The sequence below is a fragment of the Sinocyclocheilus grahami genome, unplaced genomic scaffold, assembly GCF_001515645.1.
Source record: "Sinocyclocheilus grahami isolate Dianchi unplaced genomic scaffold, SAMN03320097.WGS_v1.1 scaffold588.1, whole genome shotgun sequence".
Taxonomy (NCBI): domain Eukaryota; kingdom Metazoa; phylum Chordata; class Actinopteri; order Cypriniformes; family Cyprinidae; genus Sinocyclocheilus; species Sinocyclocheilus grahami.
This window is the reverse complement of record NW_015505767.1, coordinates 1,121,975-1,132,356: the sequence shown is the minus strand read 5'-3', so window position 1 is coordinate 1,132,356 and position 10,382 is coordinate 1,121,975. Positions and strand designations below refer to the sequence as shown.

Sequence of the window (10,382 nt, the reverse complement as noted above, 5' to 3'; positions counted from 1 at the left end):
TAACTGTTCCCTCCTGGTGGAATGACCTGCCCAAATCAATCCGAGCAGTCCTTAGCCATCTTCAAGAAACGACTAAAAACACATCTGTTCCACCTTTATTTGACCCTCTAACGCTAACACTTTCTATTCTATTTTAATTCTACTTTATCTATATTTATCTTTTTCTTATTATTCTTTATTTAAAAAAACAACAAAAAACAAACACTAGCTTTCTATTTTCTTCTATTCTATCTACTTGTTTTTCTTTGTTTGTGTGTGTGTGTGTGTGTGTGTGTGTATATGTGTGTATAATATATATATGTATATATATATATATACATATATACACCTTGCTACGTGTGCTGCGTGAGGCTAACCGAGAATTGTCATTTGCACTTATATATTGTTGCTCTTTTGTTAGTTTTGACTGCTTTTATTGTCCTAATTTGTAAGTCGCTTTGGATAAAAGCGTCTGCTAAATGACTAAATGTAAATGTAAATGTATACGTGAATGCTTAATCCAGGACTTTCTTAAAATGTTGTTTCTCTTAAGGGGGTTTCTTGTTTCCTGTGTTTGTTAGGCCATTCATAACAGTGCAGCTATTGTTCACTGTGCACTGATTTGGAAGAGTGCTACCATAAGAAATCAATTCAGATCATACACCTATCTTTGCTTATTTATTACATTAAACCTTTGGGATATCATGTTTGGCCTTTTGGCAAGGTTTCCTCAACAAACAGCCAAAGAAATCAGATGTCCAACAGCTGAGGCCTACCTCATGACGGATTTTAAAAAGCTCAAATGGGCTGAATGGAAATGCCCAGTCACTCCTAGCAACATGATTAGAAAATAAATGAAAGTTGCTTAAGTATTTAGATCATCTGATGTATGTAAGTGCAATGGGGTTCACAAATCTTAAGAGCACTAGTGACTTTCCCATTTCAGCTTCTGCAAACATGTTTCTGGTCACTGATCCTGTCCTTGTCTTGAATCTCTGTGCAGGTATGGAGGACCTGGTAAAGGAGCTGAGTTTGCTTCTCAAGCTGCTGGAGAACGAGAGTGTGAGTTCAGCCACGGCAGAGAAGATGAGTGTGGTCAGAAACTTGGTCAAACAGCTGCAGCCATCCGGTGAGATTGAGCAGCAAATACATAACAGCTGAGCAGAAATGCTTGGCCAAGGCCTCGCTAAAGAGATTCACACATAAATAATTATAGCAATGTCAAAGTATTTCAGGCAGCAAAATTACTCTAAAGAAAAGGTCTAAAAATGATTCCTAAAAAGTTTACTCTAAAAAAATTATAGGAATAAAGTGTATGTTATGATTGATGTCCTCTGTTGTATTTCATGTAAGAATTTATGTATGAAGGGTAAAACACACTTTGCTAATTAATTAAATTATTTGTTTATTTATTTTGTAGTGAATGGATCGGACTTCATATACATGAACGCGTCTCTCTATGGAAATGGTACCAGCTTTGTTGAATCATTGTTTGAAGAATTTGGTGAGTTTATTGCTGTATTTACTAAGACCTGAACATTACATTTTTTGTGAAAATAATGAAATTCCTTATAGCAAATAACATATTTCTTTCTGTATTTATACAACAGTTTTGTGAAACATCACATAAAACATTGTAACACATCAAAACTTGCAGTTGCTGCTAAAAATAGCAGAAAGAATGGCAGCTTTGTTTTAATCATATTCCCAGGATGTCATATGTATTGCATGTGTTTGTAATTGTTCAGTTTTGATGTTTGTTCTCAGACTGTGACCTGCAGGATCTCAGGGACTCGCCTGAAGAGACGAAAGATGTGGAGCAAGAGGAGGCGTCCAAGCACCCACCCACAAAATCGGTAAAAGAATATGTATCAAATACAAAAACATACGCTACCGTTCAAAAGTGTGGGACTAGTAGGTCTTTTAAAGAACTTAATAATTGTATTAATAAATTAATAAATTGTATTAATAAATAAATGTATTAAGGAATAAATGTACTTTTCACAGTCAGTGTATGCCAAACGAGAATAATTAAAAGCTAATTTAATAGTGTTTTAGACAGAAAATAATTTTATTTTAAACATGCAAATTTAAATTGAATAATTTTTGGTTTTGTTTTGTAAGAGTCCCACAGACACACCCCCTCACCTCCCTACCACACCTCCTCCTGATGATTACTATGAAGAAGCTGTCCCGCTTGGACCGGGCACAGCACCCCAGTATATAACTACTCGCAGTACGTGCAAACACATTCAAGCCTAAGATGGCAAAATAACAGACAGTTATGAAACCTAACACAGTGTGCTTATTTACCAGACAACTCCAGCCCTCCAAACTCAATAGAGGATGCTTATTATGAAGACGCTGACAACAATTACCCAACTACTCGTCTAAACGGGGCCAGCAAAAACTCCTGTAAGGAACCTGTGCTGTTTTTTATACTTGTGCCTATGAAAATGTGCTACATTTGTATAGAGTTTTAATAGTTGTTGATGTCAACAGACAATGATTCAGATGCACTCAGCAGTTCTTATGAATCCTACGATGAAGAGGATGACGAAACTAAAGGCAGAGAGAGGACGCACCAATGGCCCTCAGAGGAGAGTCCAGTCGGTCAAATGAAAGACTGCCGCAAATGCGCCTTCCTGCTTCGCAAGAAACGCTTCGGTCAATGGGCTAAGCAGCTAATAATCATTCGTGAGAACAGACTTCAGGTGAATCGCACTGGAACTGTTAAAAGAAGGGAGACAATCTGACATCTGATCAATTCGGCAAGCTCTAAACATAGCGTTTATTCTCCACAGTGCTTCAAGAATCCCAAAGATCGCTCTCCACACGTTGACCTCCCCCTGAATCTCTGCAATGTCATCTATGTGCCTAAAGATGGACGCCGCAAGAAGCATGAGCTTCGTTTCTCCATGCTGGGAGGAGAGGCACTAGTGCTGGCTGTACAGAGCAAAGAACAGGCCGAGAGCTGGCTCAAGGTGCTTCATCGCAATATATGACATAATATAATGGCTATTTACTAACTAAATAAATGAGTTTAATGATTTTAATATGTGAGAAGCAAGTCATGCACAGTTATGTAGGAAATCCAGGGTTCCCATTGTTGTGGAAAACCTGGAAAAAGTGAAAAAGTCCTTGAAATTAATACAATCTTAAAAAAGTCTAGTAGTAATGATTTCTACTTATGCTCAGTGTTATTTTAGTATTATTTACATATACTATTATAGTATTTGTTAACATTTTAATTAGCTTTTATTTTAATATTTTCAGCTTTCGTTTTAATTATAGTTTACGTTTTAGTAATTTTTTTTTATTTGCTTTTGTCATTTGTTATTATTTTTTTCATATTTGTATTTACCTTTATTGTATTTATATTTCGGTTTTAGTTTTTTCAATACTTCAGTTTCAGTTAGTTGCCTAGGCCACATTTCTAAATTGAAGTTTTTAATTTTTATTTTATTTCAGCTTCATGCCAAAATTTTTAATCGTTTTAATTTTGGTTAGCAATAACAACGCTGATGCTCAACTCTGAAATATCTCTTTGTCTAGAAATGTATCTTTGATAGTACAGTATCTATGAAGTTATTTAAAAACAAGTAATTTGGTAATCAAAAATGACAGAATATTGGAGATTAATTAGTCGAAAACTGTGAGATTTTTCTTTAACAATGATACAGCATTTAGGGCTCATTATGCAAAATTATTTGACCAATCAGAATCAAAACTGATCACTGTATAGCAATAATTCTTGTAAGCTTATTCCCGTTAATGTTCTGACTGTTTTCAGTTTTATCATGTGTGTCGTGGTATCATGGATCAGAATAAATCTGGTTCTGACAGATTTTATTTTATTTTATTAGTTGCATGAATCTCTTCTGTTAAAACTATGTAGGTCATTCAGGAAGTAAGTAACCTGGCAAACAACATTAATGGAAAAGAGAGTTCATCCTCTCCGATGATACTGCGAAAACTAGAGCTGGATAAGGTAAGGCTGAACAGATTACTAGCATCCTGCCCAGATGCTAGCCCAGAGTACACTACGGCTAAACTCTTACAATATTGACCAGTGTGGTGATGATCCATATAATTGCTCTGTCTTCTTCCCCGGTTATTGCAGATGATGGCACCAGATAAACAAATTTCTGATTCTGACAGCGCAGCCAATGGAGACGTTACCCGTGAGATCTGTGAGAACGGTACGGATACAAACGATCAGCTTCTTTGCTTAGCGAATGCTTTTGGGGTCAGAGTCGGTGTTCCAGGTGTGGAACGTTTCCTCTTGTTACTTCTGTGATGTCACGCTGAAACAATGGCATTAGGAAGGATGTAGCTGCTCGGTGCAGTACTTCCTGTGTCTTTGATGTGTCCTGAGGCTTGAAGTTTGTCCTTTTTAATGAGTCACATCCATCTTTTCTTGCTTTTTAGGTTTTGTATTGGCATACACATTATATTGGTACTTAATGGAATATCAGCCAAAGTTAGAAATAGTTTTTTATTGATCATGATTGGCCGATATTGAAATTAACTGTCCATGTTCATTTCCTCTATTTTTACATTTGGATGACCTTTTCTGTCATCTAAAACTCACTTAAAGTTACATTTTTAAAGCACTAATAATTGTTAAATTGTTAAATGTTATTTTAGTAAATCTCAAAATGATTATATAATTTTCATACTGTATATTATAATGTTGTGATGCCTAAATTCAATTGCATTTAAAACTATTGATTTTAGTTTGTAATATTTTATTTTTATTTATACAAAATAGTATAGAATATTAATATCGACCATTTACCAGTGATCGCCCAAAACATGAAAATAGTTATCGTCTTATTGGTATCATCTAATAATGTGCACCCATAATTTCATTAAGTTCAAAAAGGAAATTAATTTAAAAAAAAATGTATTAGTAATTTAGTAAAAAGTCATGGAAATTCTTTTGCAAAAAAGTGTGCAAAGTCTTTTATGCAGTACTTTATATTGTCTTGAACCCTAAATTCACGTGTAACATTTCAAATGATTGATTTTATAATTTTTTTTATAATGTTTTAATGTTTAATATTGATTTATTTGGACAAAATAGTATAGAATTAGCCATTCAGCCATTTATTGGTTATTGTCCAAAACATGAAAATAATTATTGGTTTATTTGTATCGTCCAGAGTTCTTTTTTTAATCATTTCATTTTAAAACTAAGGTTGGGCACTTTTAGATTTCAGGATTTCAATAGCGCACATCCCTTGTTAAGTTAAGTTCACTTTTCAAGTGTTACAGATGGATCTTGATTTAAAGCATGCATAAAAACACTTGAAATCTCATTGCTGCAAGAAACAGCTATACACTTAAGTATGCTGTTTTTTCCCCTCAACATTGCAAACAAAGGAAGTCAAAGGCATCTTCGTAAATAGAATCCAAACATTTGTTATGTGTCTTGTCCTTGCACTAAATGCATCCTCTTATGATGCTTCCTGTGCTTCTTCCTGTAGGGAAGGGCAAAAAAGGGACATTCTCTGAGCTGACTGGATCTATGAGTCGAGCCGCTGGCAGGAAAATCAACCGCATTATCAGTCTTTCCAAGAAGAAGCCGCCCTTGCCGGGCGAAACCAACACGCTTTCCCACCTGGATGACAATCCCCGTTGTGGTGAGGGGGCATAAATCCACCTTTCCTTTGTGATTAGCTGTTGATCATTTTCATATTTTGAGACTTTCCTGCAAGTTTCTGAGGGTTTCTTGTCTTTTGCTAGGTTACTTGAATGTCCTGGTCAACCAGTGTTGGAAGGAGCGCTGGTGTTGTGTGAGGAATGGGACTCTGTATCTCCATAAGGACAGAGGGGACATTCACACCCATGTGAGTGCTTTAGCCCTCCATGGTGTAGAAGTCTTACCTGGTCTTGGACCTAAACATCCTTTTGCCTTCCGCATCATGCGAGCGAGCATAGAAGTGGCCGCCCTGGAGGTAAAAACTATGGATCTTCTGTTACATTGTAAGATGTTTCATTTAAAAAAGCATATGGGTAAATGCTGTGTCTATAATCAACCTTAGGCGAGCTGTTCTATGGAGATGGGCCACTGGCTGGGGGTTTTGTTGGCTGAAGCAGGCAGCGCTACCACCCCTCAGGCATTGCATTATGACTATGTGGATGTGGACACCATCAGCAGCATCCAGAACGCAGCACGACACTCTTTTCTGTGAGTAGTAGAACTGAAGATATTTAGCCTGTTCCAATTGGAATGTGTAAAGTAGTTCACTCACAGATTTGTGGTATTTTCATGCTAATTCTTGTTTTATTACATTTTTCATGCCATAGGTGGGCGACCTCCTCTAGCAGCGCCTCCACAGATCCACGGACTTATGATGAAGTACCTTATGAAAGTGTGTTGGTAAGGTGTTAAGTTGAAAATATATCACTATATGAATTAAACATTTATTTATTTAAATTGGATTGAATTAAAATTTTTAGTAACAATTATTTTGTGGTGTTTTGTAAAATCACACCCCTCAGCAACAGTAAAGAGTAAAGACTATTCTATTTCAAATAAATGCTGTTTGAGTTTTTCATAAAAAAATCCTGAATAAAATATCACTGTTTCCACAAAATTATTAAACAGCAGCATTGATAATAATAAGAAATGACTTCTGAAGGATCATGTGACACTAAAGCCTGGAGTAATCATGCTGAAAATTCAGCTTTTCCATTACAGCAATAAATCACATTTTGAAATATATTCAGATTGAAAAGTTAATTGTAATAACATTTCACAATATTGCTATTTTTACTTATTATCAAATAAATGCCTTGTTGAGCATAATGAGTTTTTTTTCAATAAATTGTTTTTTTTTTATTTACTGATCCCAAACATTTGATCAATAATGTACATACTTGGCGTTCATGATCAAAGAGTATAATGAAAACTGATAATTTTTGCTGTGTGTCAGATTTTACTTAGAGATTTTTATGACATTTGAAAAGAATGTTTCAGCCAAGTTAGGTGTTGTTTCTGGAGTTAACTGGAGAATAACCACAGTTCTCTCAGAGTTTTAGTTCATTTTCCGAATTAGTCCGAAAGGCAGCAACAAATATTTATTTTCTCTTGTTTATTCTCTAAAATGTTTTTGTCGTACCATTTCTTTCTTTGTTGGGTGGTTAAGTTATGCAACAGTCTTTGTTATGTCTAGTCAGCTACTAATATTCTGTCATTGCAAGCATGTTCCTTTTAAAAAGGAACTTTTCAGGAAATCCCTAAATAAGCACATTGAGTAATGCTGAAGTAAATACTATCATACTGAAAACCAAGAAGTTAACAAAAAGTGTTTACATTTTGTTTTGTTGCCACACAAGCTGTAATTACTCCTCATTTCCCCCCTCTACTCTGTCTCTCTTCCACCAGCAGGTAGATGACAATCAGTCTAAACTGAAGCGTTATTCCTCTATGTCCAGTGTGGATACAGCCAAGGGTGACACACAGATCACAGTGAAGCGACACGGTTCCTGTAATTTGTTTCCACTGGAAAATCACTTTTTTTTCTTTTTTTTTTGGTTGATGCTTTCAACTCTTGCCCTGGAGGGCCAATGCGCTGCAGAGTTTAGCTCCAACCCTGATCAAACTCACCTACCTGTGATTTTCTAATGATCCTGAAGACATTGATTAGCATGCTCAGGTGTGTTTGATTAGGGCTAGAGCTAAACTCTGCAGGAAAGTGGATCTCGTGGGTCAGATTTGAGGATCCCTGATCTAGACATATATACAAACACAATCATAGCTTTATTGATTAAATGCCATTTATGACCAATTCTGTCTTATTTTTGTGTTGTAGCTGTGAATCACTATGGTAAATATGGAAAGACGAGGGCAGAAGAAGATGCACGACGGTATCTCAATGAGAAAGAGCAGCTCGAGAAAGAAAAAGAAGTAATCAAGAAGAACCTGTTGTCACTGCGCTCAGAAAAGAGGGTGGTGAAGGAAGAGCTGAAAAAGGCGACTGGTGAGAGAATTGACTGGTTTGACTGTTAATCAATGGTGGTCTGTTACCATTTTTGCAGTATTTGGCTCCACCTACTGACAATATCCACAGTTATGTTGTTAATTTAATGTTATATGTTTTGTACACTGCCATTCAAAAGTTTTGGATCAGTAAGATTTGTAATGTTTTTAAAAGAAGTCTCTTTTGCTCATCAAGGCTGCATTAATTTGATCAGAAATACAGAAAAAAAACAGTAATATTGTGAAATATTATTGCAATTTAAAATAATACTTTTCTATTTTAATATACTTTAAAATATAATTTATTCATGTGATGCAAAGCTGAATTTTCAGCATCATTATTTCAGTGTCACATGATCCTTCAGAAATTATTCCAGTATGCTCATTTATTATCAATATTATAACAGTTTTGCTGCTTAATATTTTTTTTGGAAACTGTGATGCTTTTGTAAGGATTATTTGATGAATAATAAGTTAAAAAGAACAGCATTTATTCTAAATATAAATATTTTGTAACAATATACACTACTATTCAAAAGTTTGGGGTCAGTATTTTTTTCTTTCTTTTTTTTGGAAAGAAATGCTTTTATTCAGTAATAAAGACTATTTCAGTAAAAAATTCTATTTTAAATAAATGCTGTTATTTTTTTTACTTTATTCATCAGAAATCTTGAAAAAAGTATCACGGGTTCCAAAAAAAAAAGAAGCAGCACAACTGTCTCCAACGCTGATAATAAATCAGCTTATTGGAACGATTTCTGAAGGATCATGTGACACTGAAGACTGGAGTAATGATGGTGAAAATTCAGCTTTGCATCACAGAAATAAATTACATTTTAAAGTATATTAAAATAGAAAACCCTTATTTTAAATGGTAATAATATTTTACAATATTACTGTTTTTTCTGTATTTTTGGTCAAATAAATGCAGCCTTGATGAGCAGAAGAGTCTTCTTTAAAACAAATTAAAAAATCTTACTGATCCCAAACTTTTGAACAGCAGTGTACATGTGTGCATCAGATAAACAGCAGAAAGCCATGGAGCAGCATCTGGCCCAGCTGGAGGAAAGCTGCCGGCAGAAGGAAGCTGAGCGAGTGGACCTGGAGCTGCGACTTACGGAGGTGAAGGAGAAACTGAAAAAGTCTCTTACTGGAGGAATGCTGGGGGCGCCTGTGGAAAGCAAACCCACCATTAAGGTAGCTGCATTCTTGACTTGTAATATGCTTTTCCCTCAGATGAACTTGATTCTACGGTAACATTTATTTATATCTTAATACCTCTAGGTTCCGGTTAAAAAAAAGGAAAATATTTACAATGGTGCCATTGTGCCGGTCAACTGTGCATCTCAAATGAAGAAACGCCCCCCTTCCATCTATGCATCCACCAAAGGAAATGTCATGCAGAAAGCCAAGGTATACGGTTACACAGATATTCGATGAAACACACATGGTGATGCTTGAGATGTGTAACTGTCAACAATAATACCTGTTTTATTCTTTTCTTTTTTGTTTTATTCTTATCTTTTTTTATTCTGTTCTTTCTGTTTTATTTATTTTGTATTTAGGAATGGGAGTCAAAGAAAGTGATGTAATTATAGCATTGTCATCAGGAGAGTCTGAGGATTTGTTTAAGAGGGAGTGTTAAAGGAATAGTTCACCCAAAAATAAAAATATGCTAAACATTAACTCACCCTCAGACCATCCAAGATGTAGATGAGTTTGTTTCTTCATCGTAACAAATTTGAAGAAATTAAGCATTACATCACTTGCTCACCAACAGCTCCTCTGCAGTGAATGGGTGCCGTCAGCATGAGAGTTTAAACATCTGCTAAAAACATCACAATAATCCACAAGTAATCCACACGACTTCATCTGGAGTACATAAGGACATGAGAACATTTTCAGCAATTTTCATTTTTGGTTAAACTATTCCTTTAAAGCGAAGAAGAGATTGTATCTGTGATCATGCCTTCTGTCCACTACACTGCACTTATGCAAGGGACAGTTCATCGTATATTTGATGGTAGCCTGTAAATAAAAATGAACGTTAAATAAAAATTGCATGAAGATGGCAAGGATAAGGGAATGTTCAGGAAACAAAGTGTTTTATAAACACCTGTTTGTTTAATATAAGTGTTAAATAGGTGCCTGAATTCTATGAAAATTGTCTTTTCACATCTTAATATATTCTGCCACAGGATACTGATGTGGCCTTCCTGCTGATTTCTTTGTGCAGTTTTGAGAACAGTGTTAATATCTCGCTCTTTTATATGTTATGTGAAACTGAACTGCATTGCATTCAAATGATTTCCCCGTTTGTTAACACTAGGGCACTTAATTTACCAGATGTATTTATTTCTATTTTGCGCATAAAAGCAGTCTAAAGAAAATAATCATTGTTTTTTTTTTCTTT

The 10,382-nt window shown here is 35.2% G+C and overlaps 1 protein-coding gene across 2 annotated transcripts in view; it reads left to right on the top strand.

Moving 5' to 3' along the window:
• Positions 1 to 9,670, top strand: part of LOC107557073 (actin filament-associated protein 1-like 1) — a 22,540-nt gene extending 12,870 nt beyond the window's left edge. The window contains exons 2-19 of one of the 2 annotated variants that reach the window (XM_016240390.1): positions 983 to 1,108; positions 1,400 to 1,483; positions 1,747 to 1,835; positions 2,104 to 2,215; positions 2,296 to 2,394; positions 2,482 to 2,693; positions 2,784 to 2,963; positions 3,878 to 3,970; positions 4,103 to 4,181; positions 5,472 to 5,627; positions 5,731 to 5,942; positions 6,030 to 6,175; positions 6,295 to 6,367; positions 7,379 to 7,478; positions 7,803 to 7,970; positions 8,991 to 9,166; positions 9,254 to 9,382; positions 9,535 to 9,670. In XM_016240390.1, the coding sequence (XP_016095876.1) occupies positions 983 to 1,108; positions 1,400 to 1,483; positions 1,747 to 1,835; positions 2,104 to 2,215; positions 2,296 to 2,394; positions 2,482 to 2,693; positions 2,784 to 2,963; positions 3,878 to 3,970; positions 4,103 to 4,181; positions 5,472 to 5,627; positions 5,731 to 5,942; positions 6,030 to 6,175; positions 6,295 to 6,367; positions 7,379 to 7,478; positions 7,803 to 7,970; positions 8,991 to 9,166; positions 9,254 to 9,382; positions 9,535 to 9,561 (2,261 nt within the window). In that variant the 3' untranslated portion in view covers positions 9,562 to 9,670. Of the gene's footprint in view, positions 1 to 982; positions 1,109 to 1,399; positions 1,484 to 1,746; positions 1,836 to 2,103; positions 2,216 to 2,295; positions 2,395 to 2,481; positions 2,694 to 2,783; positions 2,964 to 3,877; positions 3,971 to 4,102; positions 4,182 to 5,471; positions 5,628 to 5,730; positions 5,943 to 6,029; positions 6,176 to 6,294; positions 6,368 to 7,375; positions 7,479 to 7,802; positions 7,971 to 8,990; positions 9,167 to 9,253; positions 9,383 to 9,534 lie in introns of both variants that reach the window. The other variant, XM_016240389.1, reaches the window with a different exon arrangement.
• The last annotated feature ends 712 nt before the right edge of the window (positions 9,671 to 10,382 follow it).